Source organism: Rana temporaria, chromosome 9 (genome assembly GCF_905171775.1).
Source record: "Rana temporaria chromosome 9, aRanTem1.1, whole genome shotgun sequence".
NCBI classification, from domain to species: domain Eukaryota; kingdom Metazoa; phylum Chordata; class Amphibia; order Anura; family Ranidae; genus Rana; species Rana temporaria.
The window spans coordinates 121,227,120-121,244,183 of NC_053497.1; the positions used below are offsets into that span (position 1 = coordinate 121,227,120).

A 17,064-nucleotide genomic window follows, 5' to 3' on the forward strand; every position below is an offset into this window, starting at 1 on the left:
TTGCTTCTAAGTGAACGTGAATGGCGTCCAGCGCCATTCACGAATCACTTACGTAAACGACGTGAAATTCAAATTTCACGAGCGGGAAGGGTGGCTATACTTTAGCATTGGCTGCGCCTACTATGAGTAGGAGCAGCCTTATGCTAAAGTCGCCGTACGGAAACTCCGTACCTTGCGTGCGCAGGGCCCGCGCAACTTTTGTGAATCGGTGTTAGTATGCAATTTGCATACTATACACAGATCACAATGGCCGCGCCCCCTAGCGGCCAACACAAGAATGCAGCCTGAGATATGAAGGCATAAGGAGGCTTATGCCTGTCATATCTTAGGCTGCAGTCGGTGTAACAAGGTGCCTGAATCAGGAGCACTCGTTACACCGGAGCAAGTAAGCACTTGCGCCGCGCAACCTATGGTTGCGCAGGCGCAAGTGCTTCTTGAATCTGGGCCAAGATAGTTATCTGCCTATTAACTCTATCCAAATAGTATCCAGACAGGTAGAAACTCACACTGCACAATTGTTGGCAGAATTGCATAATCTGACAAATAAAATTGGAACAATATCTGACTGTGTGTGCCATCATCTAGAAGTTCAGTGGTTCTTTATTGATCAGAAGGGTCTCAGAGTAGATTTGATCAGGAGGCGAAGCACAGGGAGCAACATTCCTGGCATATGTCCAGACAGTCTGAGGAGCGGCAGCCCTCATTCAGTATGGCGCATCCGGGGTCACAGGGCATTAGCCTGGAACAGCATAACCCATCAGGACACAGACATCCACAGAGAATCCTTTCACTGCATAGGCCACAGCTGACACATCCGAGGAGACTGGAGCACAGGATGGAGAGCTCACAGAACAGCCAAGCCAAGAGGCAGCGGGCACACCTGTCTATAGAGAGAAATATTAGTGCAAATGTGTGAAAAGAAGCACAAGGTACCATTCTGTGTCACCACCTGTACTTGGGCATTTAGGCCTCATGCACACAGGGGGCCAGATCCACGTAGAGGATCGTAATTTTATTCCGGCGTAGCGTATCATAGTAACGCTACGCCGCCGCAACTTTGAGAGGCAAGTGCTGTATTCACAAAGCACTTGCCTCTAAAGTTACGGTGGCGTAGCGTAAATCTGCCGACGTATGGGCGCGAAATTCAAATGTTAAAGATGAGGGCGTGTTTTATGTTAATTTTACTTGACCCGACGTAAATGACGTTTTTTTCTGAACGGCACATGCGCCGTCCGTGGGGGTATCCCAGTGCGCATGCTCGAAATGAACCCGCTACAAGACAATGCTTACGACGTAAACGTCATTCTACACAAAGCCCTATTCGCGAACGACTTACGCAAACGACGTAAAATTTTCAAAATTCGACGCGGGAACGACGTCCATACTTAACATAGGATATGCCTCATATAGCAGGGGTAACTATACGCCGAAAAAAGCCTTACGGAAACAACGTAAAAAAATGCGCCGGCCGGACGTACGTTTGTGGATCGCCGTATCTAGCTAATTTGCATACTCGACGCGGAAATGTCACCTAGCGGCCAGCGGAAATATGCACCTTAGATCCGACGGCGTACTAAGATGTACGCCAGTCGGATCTAGCCCAGCTTCAGGCGTATCTTGTTTTGTGGATACAAAACAAAGATACGCCGGAGCAACCAGTTTTTTTCGACAATTCTTGTCAAGCCTACCTTGCATACACACGATCATGAAAAAACAACACGTACGACGGCACTATAAAGGGGAAGTTCCATTCGGATGGCGCCACCATTGGGCTGCTTTAGCTGATTTCGTGTTAGTAAAAGTTTGAGACGATTCGCGCTTTTCAGTCTTCGTGCTTTTCAGTCTGTTACAGCGTGACGAATGTGCTATCTCCATTACGAATGCTAGTTTTACCAGAACGAGCGCTCCCGTCTCATAACTTGCTTCTGAGCATGCACATTTTATTCACGTCGTTAAAGCCTACACAAAACCGTTTTTCACGACGTGAAAAACGACGTGAAAATTTAGAGCATGTTCTAAATTTTTAATGCCCATTTTTCACGTCGAGAAAAATGCTCTGGAGTCTACACACGGTTGTTTTTAATGACCATTTTAAAAAATTGCATTTGGAAGTATCTCACCAAATATAACATTTTTGTTGCAGGAGATGCCCAAAATCTGACTTAGCCCAGACTTCTAGTAAAATGAGTAAAATGAGTAAGCGATTCACACAAGCAGGAAATTACATTTCTGGGGTGGGGGGCTGGTCTGTACACCAGGGGGCAGATCCACGTACCTTCACGTAAGAATCCGCCGAGTGCAGCGTATCTAAGATACACTACGCCGCCGTAACTTTTATTTTATTTTTTCAAATCCACAAAGAATGCGTGCCGTAAGTTACGGCGTCGTAGTGTACCTTTGGCGGCGTAATGGCACGCCATTCAAATATCTGTGATGGGGGCGTGTTTTATGTAAATACGTCGTGACCCGGCGTAAACAACGTTTTTTTTAACTGCGCATGCGCCGTCCGTGGGAGTATCCCAGTTCGCATGCTCGAAATTAAACCGGAACAAGCCAATGCTTACGACGAGTGACGTCATTCTACGCAAATCCCTATTCGCGAACGACTTACGCAAACAACATAAAAAATTCAAAATGCGAGGCGGGAACGACGGCCATACTTAACATTGAGTACGCCTCATAATAGCAGCTTTAACTATACGCCGGAAAAAGCCGAACGCAAACGACGTAAAAAAATGCGCCGGCCGGACGTACGTTCGTGGATCGCCATAACTAGCTAATTTGCATACTCGACGCGAAATTAGACGGAAACGCCACCTATCGGCCGGCGGAAAAAATGCACCTAAGATGCGACTGCGTACTAAGAAGTACGCCTGTCGGATCGATCCCAGATGCCGTCGTATCTTGTTTTGTAGATACAAAACAAAGATACGACGCGGGAAATTTAAAATTACACCGGCGTATGAATAGATAGGCCGGCGTAATGCTTTTGTGGATCTGCCCCCATCTGTGTATTATTGCATTTTACAGAAAGCTGCAGATTGAAAAGGAAAGGTTATTTTAATAATATTTACATACAATATGACTTGTGTAGCAATTGTATATGCAATGTTATTATTTTGTTTCTATATTTTCCCCCTCACGAAAGTGGAGTTACCCTTTCACTTTGAATAAACAATCATGCGGGAGGAAGAATGGAAAAAAATGAAAATTGAATGACAGATACAGTAATTTTCCTTTCCTGACGAGCTCCATGTCAGGACAGCTGGGTATGCCCCCCCCCCTTAAGCCACCTCCCCCCCTTGGTTCCAGGACCCAACTCATAAATTTGAACCCACCTGTAGCCTCAGTGTTCCGTAACTAGTCCTACCAAGCTGGGTGGGAATTGTGCTGACATGGAGCTTGTACGAAAAGGAAAATTACTGTAAATATCTGTCATTAAATTTTCAGATTTCCCTGACGGCTCCATGCAGTGCCGATTGGGCAGCGGGAACACAGCGGCTCTCCTGTTCCTCTCCGTTCCTCCCCTGCACAGGTAGGCTGAATGGTGGGCACAAGGCTGCATTTGGTGGGCACTGGGCACAAGGCTGCATTGGTGGGCACAAGGCTGCATCATGGTGGGCACTGGGAAGAAGGCTGCATTTTGTGGGCACAAGGCTGCATTTGGTGGGCATAAGGCTGCATAGTGAGCACTGGGCACAAGGCTAATGGTTTACATAGCTCACGGCATCGTGGGTCAGGTAGAGGGCCCCTTAGCAGAATTTTGCTTGGGGCCCCAGGGAGGTCAGGATCGGCATTGGCTCCATGTCAGCACAGCTGGGAACTAACTAGCCACACAAAGGAGGAATAATGCAAACTACTCCTTAATACTGGCTAAAAGCAGAAGGCCGGATGCCTTTATCAAACTCAACTGTCATTAAGACTGCTTCTTTACAGTAATGAGCTATGAACGTATATATTACGCCACCGTAGCTGCCTTGCAGATCGTCTCTGGGAACACTCAGTCTGCTGCCGCTCACAAGGACAAGGCCCCTCTAGTGGAAAATTCTGTGATCCCCCTGTGTGCCAGTGATTGCGCATCAACCCTTTCAACTTGTTGACCAAGGAGATGAGCTTCAGCAACCGAGAGGCAATAATCTTGTTGGAAGCCGTGAAGTCATTACATGCTCCACCTAGAATGACAAAAAGGTGCTCCGACTTCCTGATGCCAGATGTCGCCTTAAAGCGGATGTACACCCGAATTTTATTTTATTTAAAAGCCAGCAGCTACAAATACTGCAGCTGCTGACTTTTAAAAAATGGACACTTACCTGACCAGCGCGCCCATGATGTCGGCAGCAGAAGACGAGCAAACGCTTGTCTCTCGGCTGCCCTGCCACCATCCTGGGTGAGGGAATCAGGAAGTGGAGCGTTGCGGCTTCACTACCGGTTCCCTACTGCGCATGTGCGAGTAGCGTTGGGGACCGTTACTGGTCCCCGCTCTCTCCTGGGACCAGTGTGTTTTCCAGGAGACAGCGGGGGGGGGGGGGGGGGGGGGGTTTGGGGTGGTTGTGTTGTTGTTGTGTCATTTCTTCTGTTAGGAGCCCCCTGGTGGATTATGCCATAATGTGCTAGTATGCATAGTACATTATGACATACTTACCTGTCAAACCAAGCCCTCCAGCGCTGCGCTGTGATTGATCCGGCGGGTCCCAGTCGCTTCCATCTTTGCCTGGACTTCCTTCCTGGTTCCGTGCCTTTGGTCGCTTGAATGGCTTGACCTCAAAAATGCACTTCTTGGTCAAACATTCCCATAGACACACTCCTAAACCTTGTGGACAGCCTTTCCAGAAGAGTTGAAGCTGTTATAGCTGCAATTCAATATTGAACCCTACGGACTAATGCCTCGTACACACGCTCTGGATTTCCGATGGAAAAAAAGAGAGCCAGTTCTCTTTTTTTTATGCTGGCGGATTTTGTCAGTTTTCCCATCGGAAAAACTGCTAGGAAGCATACACTTGGCCGGCATTCCCGGCCAAAAGCTCTCATCGCAGTTTTCCCGTCGGAAATCCCGGCCGTGTGTACAAGGCACAAGACTGGGATGCCATTAAAATTCATGTGCTTGTAAAGGCAGGTGTCCCAATACTTTTGACAATATAGTGTAGTTAGCCTTCTGATTACACATAATATCTTGCATGTCACATTGTCAGAGATAGAAGTTTTTTGTTTTTTTTTAAAGTCAAATAATTACTGTAGCTCTGCATGTTCCTTTGGCCTAGTCGGGAATTGACAGATTTAAAGACAGTATATGAAAATGCGTGGCACAGATAAGTAATAAGACAAAGCGATAAGCTATATTATTTTTTTTATTTGCATTGTGTTACAGGCTCAAATGTAACCTGGATGGACAAACCTGCGCACATTCCTCTTTTCACTTCCTCATTGTTCGTTTTTGCTCAGAAGTTGCTCTATTTCTTCTCTGTTCTGTTCACTTCCTGCTTGTCTGATTTTACTCACCCCCGTGATGGAAGGCTTTACTGCGGTGGTCAGTGACGTGCTCACCCCCTCCTGGGAACTACATCTGTGCGGCAGGATGCTCTCTACATGTTAGAGACTTCAAGGAGGTGTGAATTACTGGGCGTGCCGCAATTCATACTGGGAAATGTAGTTCTTACATGAACGAGCGATGCAAACCAGGAAGTGAATGAGAGAACAGAAACTAGAATGCCGGAGGTGATATAGATGAAGGAATATAATAGGTATTTACTATTTTTTTAACAGAATCATTACACTATTCTGTCTGTCTACCTTGCAGACATTAATTTTAGGCAATTTTTTTTTTCCTTTAGTGACCCTTTAAGGACTAGGCAGATAAAAAGTTTAGTGATTAGTCAGCGAAAGCACAGCTCGGAGACTTCCATGGCCAGTTCCAGGCACTCAGCTGTATGATGACACAGATCCAGAAACTCGCAGTCTAGGTTGTTACAGCAAGATGGAGTACAGCAGCAGAAGTCATAGAGGTCAGGGATGCAGGTGAAGGAGCAGAGACAACGCAGGCTGGAACAGCAGGTTCCCGGGATGAGATAGAGACAGTCTGAGAAGTGGCAGAAGAGGCATGCGAGAAGCAGGGAGGCTGAAAGATCGGACACTGTTGGGGAGAAAGTAGGAGATTAAATAGGCAGTACTAAAAGGCAGACAGTCGGTTAAATACACAGGTAAACAATTGAACCGCCATAGATTTGTAAAGAAATTTCTATATTCTTGTGAGATAATCACCACTGCTGTGCTGTAAAGGTGTAAGGAAGGATGACAACACTATTACCACCACTACTTTCACCTGCCTATTGCCCCGTACACACGACCATTTTTCTCGGCAGGAAAAAAAAAACAACGTAATTCCTCTCCAGCCTGACTTGCATACACACGTTCATGCAATAAAAAACGTCCGTCCAAATCGTGGTGACGAACAACGCGTACGACGGGACTATAAAGGGGAAATTCCTTTCAAATGGCGCCACCCTTTGGGCTGCTTACTTGATTTTGAGCATGCACGTTTTTTTCCCCCTCGGAAAAGCATACACACGACCGGTTTTCGCGACGAGAAAAAGACTGAGGCCCCCGTACACACGTCCGAGAAACTCGACGGGCAAAACACAACGTTTTGCTCGTCGAGTTCCTTGTGAAGCCGCCGAGGATCTCGGGGAACCAAGTTTCCCCATTGACTAACGGGGAAATAGAGAACATGTTCTCTATTTGGCTCGACGAGTTCCTCTTCGGTTTCCTCGGCCAAAAGTGTACACACAATCGGGTTTCTCGGCAGAATACGACTCCCATCGAGTTTCTGGCTGAATTCTGCTGAGGAACTTGGTCGTGTGTACGGGGCCTGACAGGAAACACAACGAGAAAAAAAGAGAGCTGGTTTTAATCTTTTTTTAGGCAGTTTTTTTCGTCGAGAAAACTGCTAGGGGGCATACACACGACCGGTTTTCACCACCAATATAAAAAATGGCAGTTTTCTCATCGTGAAAACCGGTCGTGTGTACAAGGCATGTGACTTTCACCACATTGGTGTCACCTGCCCTAAGCTCTGTGTGCTTCTATTTACCATCCATCAACTTAGTTCACACAAAGCATTAATTCAACTTTCAGTTAATGTGTGTCAGCTTAGTAGGATAACAGGATTTAGACAATTTTCTAAAGAAAAGTTCCACTTTAAAGCCTCGTACACATGACCGAGAAACTCGACGGGCGAAACACATCGTTTTGCTCGTCGAGTTCCTTGTTAGAATGAGGCCTCGTACACACCACCGGATCTATCCGCTGGAATTGATCCGCAGATCAGTTCCAGCGGATAAATCCAGTCGTCTGTACGGCCTAGCGGATATTTATCCGTGGACATTTCTCGGCCCGATCGATTTCAAGCGGATATAAATTTCTTAGATTAGTAGATTAGGCCGATCTGCCTAGCAACAGGCACTTCAGGTATGTATGAAAAAAAAAAACTTTTTTTTTTGCAGCATTTTAGAAAAAAAAATGTTCTTGGTGGAGCTCCGCTTTAAAGTGAGGCAGTGCAGTATAGCAAAAAATTACCCGGTCAGGAAGGGGGTAAATTCTTCCGGAAATTAAGTGGGTATTACAGTAGAACTTCGAAAATCAAGTCCTGTTAGATAACTTCAGGCTGGCCCCTTTTGCAGGTCTAGCTATGTAAAACATTAAAGAGGAAGTAAACCCTGATTACATCATCTATGTCTCCCTGCAAACTGGAAATATAATGGGCTACTATGCACCGCATAGCAGCCCATTATGTGACACTTACCTGCAGGAGAAGCCCGCAATGTCACCGTCTTACTCCGTGGCAGCGAGCGTCCATCTTCACCCCTCTTCTTCTTCCGCAAACTCTGGCTCTGTGACTGGCCGGAGTGGCGTGACGTCACACCTGCGCATGCGCGTGGGAGCTGCCTTTAACAGCATGACCCCGGCTTTAAACGGCACAGCGTGCCCTTTCAAGATGGCGCATGCACCGTTAAAGGTGTCACTCTGGGAAATTGCAAATATCTCCGTGACCGTGTAGGTCTCAGAGATATTGATTGCAAGCACCTACAGGTAAGCCTTAATCTAGGCTTACCTGTAGGTGTAAGTTCTCCCTTAGGGTTTGCAACCCACTTTAAAAATAAATGTCCATACTGTTTAAAATCCACTAATACACTGCCTCACCCTGCTCTGCACATTGTTCAGTTGATCTCCATTTTTTGCCGAAAATCAGAGCCACTAAAGGCCAATCTACTGACAGCCAAAAAATGTTATGCTGCTCAGGCCTGGTCTTCATCAAAATGGCAGCCTCCAGCAAGAAGTAGCAGGAGCAATGCTGGAGGCAATTTACAGCACACATTCATTTTTGTAGCATAATTATTCATGTGGAATGTATGTTCCATGCAAAAGAATATTATTTTTCATCAAGTTGTTATGGGTAAAGTTCTACTTTAAGACAAAACAATTCATATTCTCTCAGTTTTGTTTTTCAAAGGTTCATTCAAAGGTTGTGGAACGTTGCCACGTATGATCATCAGGTATCTACATGATTCACAGTAGAGCTGGACTGCCGATATGAAGGAGGGGAAATATTGACTCACTGGGACTATACAGAAGGAGCACAAAAAGCCAAGAAAATGGCAACACTTAACATGTACATTGCTGTCATCCAGATGTACACATGTACTGCCTATATTATATACAGTAAGATTCCATTAACTTTCATTCTGATTTCCAAAAAGAGGGCATAAAGAACAATGTGCCACTCACCATCTCCAGCAGCCTGTTCTATGTGGCTGGCGGACAGCTGAGGACTCTGCAAGCTGCTCCTTTTGGAGGTCCTATGGGATGACTTTGGTTTCTTGCAGGGTTGTGTTCCTCTATGAACTTGCTGAAGTGGAGGCTCTGTTACTGTCTGAATATCCGCTAAGAAACAAAACACAAATTGGTACCACCCATTAGCAAATCGTATATTATTATCCACATACAAAGAATTCTAAACCTGGGACAGCAGAGATATATCCATGACCTCATTTAAAGCAGAGGTTCACACAAAAAGTGAACCTCCGCTTTTTTGATCCCCCCCCCTCTGGTGTCACATTTGGCACCTTTCAGGGGGGAAGGGGGTGCAGATACCTGTCTGAGCCTGTCACGTCACCCCCCCCCCCCGCTGTCTTCTGGGAAACACTGTTCCCAGGAGAGAGTGGGGACCAGTGACCGCGCGTCACGATCCTCACGCATGCACAGTAAGGAATTGGGCAGTGAAGCCTCAAGGCTTAATTTCCCTCACCGAGGATGCTCTGAAGAATGTCTGCACTATGTTAAACAATGGGCAGTATAAGATGTTACAAATGTATAACTCCCAGTTTTTGCAATGTGCGGTCCAGTTTGAGTGGCGTTTACCTTATGTGGTATGGGGGCCCAGAATATAGCACGGGGACGCATATAATATAAAGTATATGTAATACTACAGAAGACTGTCAGAGAGTTTGGACATTCTCCATGAGATGGTCAGAGACTGTGGGTGTACTACAGGAGTGGTTGGGGTTTGTCATGTTGCATGACATTTTCAGAAACTGGAAACATGTTACTTGTGACTGCTACAAATATCTGTCAGTGGAGCCCCTTTACAAGCCTGTGATCTCACTTCCAATACTAACTGCTGGATTCCTAAGGCCCCACAGCTAGGACCACGTGTCCCGGATTGCCTGGGACACGTGGGAAGTCCCTGGGAAGTAACTGTTCAGTAAGAAAATAGTTTACTCCATATACTATACAGAAACAATAAGCCCATAACCTTGACAAATCTTATGGGAAGCAACAGAGAACCAGGGCATTTCAAAACTAGTTATAGAACTATCTATCTAGAATCTAAAGTCCTCTAAACCAATAAGCATGTTGGAAAAAACTGAGAAAAAATATATATTTTTTAATTTATTTTTGGGGGATATTTATTATAGCAAAAAGTAAAAAGTATTGAATTTTTTTTCAAAATTGTTGCTCTATTTTTGTTTATAGCGCAAAAAATAAAAACCGAAGAGGTGATCAAATACCACCAATAGAAAGCTGTATTTGTGGGAAAAAAGGACGTCAAATTTGTTTGGGAGCCACGTCGCACGACCGCACAATTGTCAGTTAAAGCGACGCAGTGCCGAATCGCAAAAAGTGGCCGGTCTTTGGCCAGCAAAATAGTCTGGGGCTTAAGTGGCTAAGGACCCATTCACACTATTCCGTGTCAACGTATGTTGAAAACAGACCTTGTATTTGCTCTGTTGTCCCTTGTGCCAGCGCTGTGCTGCTAGTTTGCCCATTCTGACAAAGCAATACTGTACCTTGCTCTATTATGTTTTCCCCAAAGTGAACTTTTGCTGATTTTTTTGCAGCAGGAAGGCGTTCTGAATTTCTCACTAAAGTCTTGGGGCTGGTGGCTTCACTTTCACTCATCTTCTGACCACTGCAGGAAAAAATATATGAAAAATACAGTATTCTGATACCTGCAATGATAATATTTAGTCTTTCAGCCTAATTCACTAAATTTGCTCAAACTTTGCATGCACATTCAAGCATGATTCAAGAAAACCTTTGCCTGCACCAATTTGACATGAAGACAATATTCAACAGAGTTTGTGCACATTTTTTAATGCGCACTGGACTGTGTAATGATGGAAGTCAGTATACACCCACGCATGCACTAAAATGACATAATTCTTAATGGATATCTTTACAACTACTGGAAAGGGAATGTATGTCCTGACTATACACACATAGTTGTATGTATTTTCGGAACAAGTAGTAAAAGCATTGTAAAATAAGCCTTTTTTTTTTGTCTCTGTAGCTTTGGCATTATGGAGAAAATCATCTTAAAAGTTCACAACACATGCATACCTCCCAACATTTTAAGATGGGAGGTATGCATGTGTGGCACAGAAAATCGATCACCTGACTCCACCCAAATATATAGGCGCTCCCAGCAGGCCAAGGGATTCAAGAAAACCCGTGCCCATTGGCTGAGATACCCCATATACCCATAACCTTACCTTGGGTTGTCCTTCTCATATCTAGTAACACCAAGTGCCCAGCCACCTAGTGGTAAAAGAGAAAAGTGCAACAAGGCCAAACTTAGTGAGAAGTCAATAGATCCCTAACAGTCAACCAGGGTAACTATTCCCGGCAAGTAAATTTGTGAGGAGCATCCCTGCCTAAACTACAGGGTGCTACATAAATTACATCCGAAGATGTACCTTTGCTGTCATAATGGGACTGAAATCGGTCTGTTTTGATACTTGAGGATAAATGACTTTACAGTACAAGCAGCTACAGAGGTGAATGATGGCTTATTTTAAAGTTTATTAACTGCTTGTTAAACATGAATTCCAGGCATGGTATATATTTACATGGTTAAACCAATGTACAAATGGACCAATGTAATTATTTATATACAATACCTGTTTGATCCCCCGAGAAGCTGGAAATCACCAAAGTAGACACCACGGGCCAGATTCAGATAGGTGAGCGGATCTTTAGATCCGCGTAACCTATCTTATTTACGTTACGCCGCCGCAAGTTTTTGAGGCAAGTGCTTTATTCAGAAAGCACTTGCCTGTAAACCTGCGGCGGCGTATCGTAAATCTCCCGGCGGAATTCAAATTCCGCGGGTAGGGGGCGTGTAAAATTAAAAAATCAGGCGCGTCCCCGCGCCGAACGAACGGCGCATGCGCCACCCGTAAAATTTCCCAGCGTGCATTGCTCTAAATGACGTCGCTAGGACGTCATTGGTTTCGACGTGAACGTAAATTACGTCCATCCGTATTCGCGAACGACTTACGCAAACTACGTAAAAAATTCAAAACTCGGCGCGGGAACGACGGCCATACTTAACATAGGATACGTCGCACATACCCCTCATATAGCAGGGGTAACTATACGCCGGAAAAAGCCGAACGCAAACGACGTAAAAGCGCCGGGCGGTCGTTCGTTTTTGAATCGGCGTAACTCCTCATTTGCATATTCCTCGCGTATACAAATGGAAGCGCCACCTAGCGGCCAGCGTAAGATTGCAGCCTTACACCAGTCACTTACACCTGTCGGATCTTAGGGATATCTATGCGTAACCTGATTCTATGAGAGATACGACGGCGTATCAGGAGATACGCCGGCGTATCTCTTTTCTGAATCCGGCCCCACTACTCCAGTGATCTCCACTTGCTTCCAGGTCCTGTGCTGAGCAGCCGGCCTGATGCATTGGCGCCATTCAGAGAACACTTTGGTGGGGCGGCGACGTTATGCTCTCCACCTTGTCGTAATAAAGAGCGCTTTGCATTTATTTAGGAAGCAATGCATTTTCTAAATGGCAGCCAACCTCCTGTATTCACAATGCATCAGGCTAGCTGCTCAGCATGGGACCCAAAAGCAGTGGAGATCACTGAAGTAACGGTGTCTACTTTGGTGATTTCAAGCGTCCCGGGGCATTGGCCAGGTATGGTAAATAAATAGTTACATTGGTCCAAGCTGGACCAATGTAACTATATAAAAATATACTATGTATGGAATTCTTCTTTAAGAATATACAAATACTTTAATGCCCATAGTCTGGACACAGGTACACTTTAAGTAAGCCATACAACATAACTGCAGTCCTTATATTTACAGTATTTGGTAACATCCATCTCTAACTACGACAGCCTCTACGTACATGACATCTCCCCTTCAAACAAGGCAGCTTCAAGCTCTGTCAGACGAGGTTATGGATATAGTAGGTTGAACAAAGGACTATGGGTGTGTGTTGGGTGCAGGCATATACATACAGATCCATGTAAGTGCTTATGGTGTGGTAAAACCCTCAAATCACTTAAAAATCAGATCTGCTTATAATGAACTACCACATTTAAGTAATACATAAGTATAATACATTAACAATAATAAATAAAATAGTCGATTTACTAAGTTATTTTAACTGTATTTGATTTTTTTTATCACACATGGAAATTTTTGTTTCACCAATTTGGTACACTGTAGATATATAGCTAGATTCAGATAGGTTTACGCCGGCGTATCAGTAGATACACTGTCGTAATTCTGTATCTACGCCGTCGTAAATTTAAGCGTATTCTGGAAACCAGATACGCTTAAATTAGGCTAAGATACGAGCGGCGTAAGTCTCCTACGCCGTCGTATCTTAGGGTGCATATTTACGATGGCCGCTAGGTGGCGCTTCCATTGAGTTTGGCGTAGAATATGCAAATGAATAGATACGCTGATTCCGTCGCCGGCGTAAAGATAAAGCTGCTCCCTAGGTGGCGCATCCCATGCAAAGTATGGACGTCGGAACAGGCCTATCTTTTTACGCCGTTTGCGTAAGTCGTACGCAAATCGGGCTTGACGTAATTTACGTTCACGTCGAAACGGCGTACTTTGGAGCAATGCCCACTGGGATATGTCCACGGACGGCGCATGCGCCGTTTGTTAAAAATGTCAATCACGTCGGGTCACCAGTCATTTACATAAAACACGCCCCCCTGTTCCACATTTGAATTAGGCGCGCTTAGGCTGGCCCATTTACGCTACGCCGCCGTAACTTAGGAGGCAAGTGCTTTGTGAATACAGCACTTGCCTCTCTAACTTATGGCAGGGTAGCGTATATGCCATACGCTACGCCTGCCTAACGTTGCGCCCGCCTACGTGAATCTGGCTAATAGAATCATGCTTATACCTTTTAATGCATTAAACAGTTATTGAAATGCTGCAAACCGTTATTTGTCTTGTTTATTCTCATTTTATTTCCACCTGAAATGACCGCTTTTCCTGCTCTCCTCAATAGACACATCATAAAAAACTTCAAGATTAACACCATTCTAGAAGGAAGTGTTTAATTATGTATAAACCTGTGTTCATTCCTTTGTAAAAATGACTATTACATACTTAAAGTGGAGGTTCACCCGGAAATGACAATTTTTAACCTTAGATTGATGCTCATTTTGCCTAGGGGAATCGGCTAGTTTTTTAAAAATCAAAGCTGTACTTACCGTTTTAGAGCGCGATCTTCTCCGCCGCTTCCGGGTATGGGCTGCGGGACTGGGCGTTCCTTCTTGATTGACAGTCTTCCGACAGGCTTCCGACGGTCGCATCTATCGCGTCACGATTTTCTGAAAATAGCTGAACGTCGGTGCGCACGAGCCGTATAGAGCCGCACCGACGTTCGGCTTCTTTCGGCTACTCGTGACGCGATAGATGCGACCGTCGGAAGCCTGTTGGAAGACTGTCAATCAAGAAGGAACGCCCAGTCCCGAAGACCCATACCCGGAAGCGGCGGAGAAGATCGCTCTCTAAAACGGTAAGTACAGCTTCGATTTAAAAAAAACTAGCCTTTACAAAACGAGCCTCAATCTAAGGTTACATTTTTTTTTTAGGGTGAACTCCCGCTTTAAACAATCCAAACTACCTACATACATACTTCAACAATCTATACTATACCATGTATGTTGTAAATGCAGCTGATCCATGCAAAAGCAAAATTTCGTGATGGGGTAAAAAAAACAGAAAATGGATTAAACTACAATGAAAATAGTGCATGTGTTATACTTTAGTTAATTGCCCCTGAGGTCTGCTATGTTGTACTGAGGCTAATTGTATAAGTTCTAGTTCACACCAGACGCAGTTCCGTGTGCTTTTTTTCTGCACTAAAAATGCAAGCACAGTGTTTTCCATGTATTCCAATGGCTCTAGTTCACACCATGCAGTTTCCGGTGCAGAAACTGACCAGAACTGACTGTATTGGGGCAGAAAAAACAGAACTGCACAGAAATACATTAGGTGTGAACTGGCCCTGAGGCCGGGTTCACACTTGTCCGACAAACGGTCCTACATTGGGAGCCTCATGTAGCATGACGTGTGAAAATCAATGTTTCCCTATGAGAGCTGTCTTAACTGGTCCTACACAAGTCGGTCCGACTTTGAAAATGCTCCCTGTACTACTTTTGGTCCTACATTGATCCTACTTCAGGCCCATTGAATATCATTGAAGTCAGACCAAAGTAGTATCGTGTTCATGAAAGTAGGATGGATGTAGGACCAATGTAGGATAAATGTAGGACCAATGTAGCAGAGCAAAGTAAGATGAAAGTAGTGTAGTAGTGTGAACCCAGCCTAATAAATGAGAATGGTTGCCTAATCACACCTGGCTTGGAAGTGATCAGACGTCAATGGCCTCTCTGCAATCTTTTCTGGCACCCCTAGCCGATCATTCTTGGGGTATGGATCAATCATCCGAAATGCATTTTCCTGCACTGTCACTATTGGTCGGTGCTGGGGGTGTCTGCTCAGTGCACTAACATGTACACCTGGCTAAGGAAACTGTATGTATCAACGGTACAGGGTTGCATGATCTACAACAGTAGCAGTCACTGAGGAAGAAGCTGCAATTCAAGATGGACCTGCTGGAACTTGTAGTTCTTCCACAGCTGCAGGTGACTCATGTCTCTCTTTCATGAACCCACCTATAGGTTTGCAGGTAAGAGCGGTGTTGTAGGTAAGTAAGGTGTACCCACCTCTATGAGATGCAGGGAGTGCAGCGGACTGTAGCAGCGATGAACCACTGTAGTATTTTCCTCCACGCAGAGCTGGTGTCGGCATTCACACTCTCTTCTCTTCCACTCACATCATTAAACTGTGGATGGTGTTAAAAAGCATTCGTTGGCGTCACTATATCCTGAGAGGAGAGAGGGAGGGAGAGATAGATGGAGAGATGAGAGGGATATGGAAGTTGGAAAGAGATAATTTACACAATAACAGGAAAGCAGCAACACACACAGTGTGATCAAAATGTGTTTGATGTAAAAACTGATCAGCAGCGTAAAATGCAGCAATGTGCGAGAGCCTACAGCTGATAACTTTGGCAGTTTAAAGCAGTCTGAATGAGGATTTCTGATTGGTCGGTGTACTGTAGATGGCAGTTACCTGTGTGAAAAGCCTCAGACTGAAGCTGCAAACCTCCCATTCCCAGATAATGCTTGTTCTTGTGCTGTTATATTGAACTTGTTCAGCTTCAAAGAACAAGAAAAATTGGGTCATGGGACTTTAAATGGGGCATGGACGGGTTTGTAAAATTGTTAAGGATATCAACAGTAAAAGATCTATCACAGTCCCATCAAGGGAAATCTCTGTGGTCAGAAGAAATTGCTTGGTGATCAATCCGAAAAAGAAATTGAAGGAGTCAAAAGTAAACTTAATAATGTAATATGTATCATAATATATAATACAGAGATCATGCATACAAAGGCATAATACATGTAGTCATAATAACATTGATATAAAAAATATTCAAAATCCAGGACATGACCATTAAAAGCAATCACAATAAATTGACATATAGATACAGTAGACACGATTATCCAATAAAATGGGTAGATGAAAACAAAATGGTGATAAAACACATAATTGGGCAAGCTTGATCTTGGCATCCCCGAGCATAGACTCAACGCGTTTCTTGGCGTTTAAAGCCAGTCATCAGGAGTGGGGTGCATAGCAATAAGCTAGAGAGAAAAAGGAGGGGGGGGGGGAAGGGATAAACATACAGGTGAGTAGGTGCAATCTGCGTCATTTGAATCATGGTAGCAGCATAAGCGAGTTTGGTGGTATGGTATATTATCTTTATGTTGGGCCAAAAGTGGAATAACCCTTGCGTTCCAAACTAAGGAGTGGGGTGATGGTCCTGGAATGAAATGTCTCCCCTGGAGTTGAAGCGGGGACACCTCCCCCTTGGTCCAAGGACAGACCAGCCATTGAGGAGAGCCAAGGACAGAGAGACGTGGGACATCAGTCAGATGAGGCAAAAGCAGCCACAGCACAATGCCAACGGGTGAGGCGGGCGCACATGGGGCATTCAGCTTCACTGTGAGAGTGACACCAGTAAATAAGAAAAAACAAAAGATTTGGCTGAGAAGTCAGAGAGTGCCAGATTCTATTAGATGCTTTTCACATTGGTTTTGCTTTGTATTACTTTTATAAGCTCCACCCACATATGATATTACAGTCATGAGTTGACTGTCACTGAGTTTAAGT

At 44.7% G+C, this 17,064-nt stretch overlaps 1 protein-coding gene across 2 annotated transcripts; it reads right to left on the bottom strand.

Annotated features, from left to right (window-relative positions):
* Nucleotides 1-452: 452 nt before the first annotated feature.
* LOC120913966 (myoD family inhibitor-like) lies at nucleotides 453-16,548 on the bottom strand. Of its 2 annotated transcripts, none has more exons than XM_040324343.1 (4): nucleotides 15,552-16,548; nucleotides 10,341-10,462; nucleotides 8,779-8,934; nucleotides 453-884 (listed from the first exon to the last, which is right to left on the bottom strand). In XM_040324343.1, exons 2-4 carry the CDS (start codon nucleotides 10,450-10,452, stop codon nucleotides 634-636), a joined length of 519 nt encoding a protein of 172 aa, XP_040180277.1. In that variant the 5' UTR covers nucleotides 10,453-10,462; nucleotides 15,552-16,548; the 3' UTR covers nucleotides 453-633. The 2 variants fall into 2 exon arrangements, with proteins under 2 accessions (XP_040180277.1, XP_040180276.1); XM_040324342.1 differs by lacking the exon at nucleotides 453-884 and adding an exon at nucleotides 5,789-6,127 and having other exon boundaries at nucleotides 15,552-15,944.
* Between the last annotated feature and the right edge of the window lie 516 nt (nucleotides 16,549-17,064).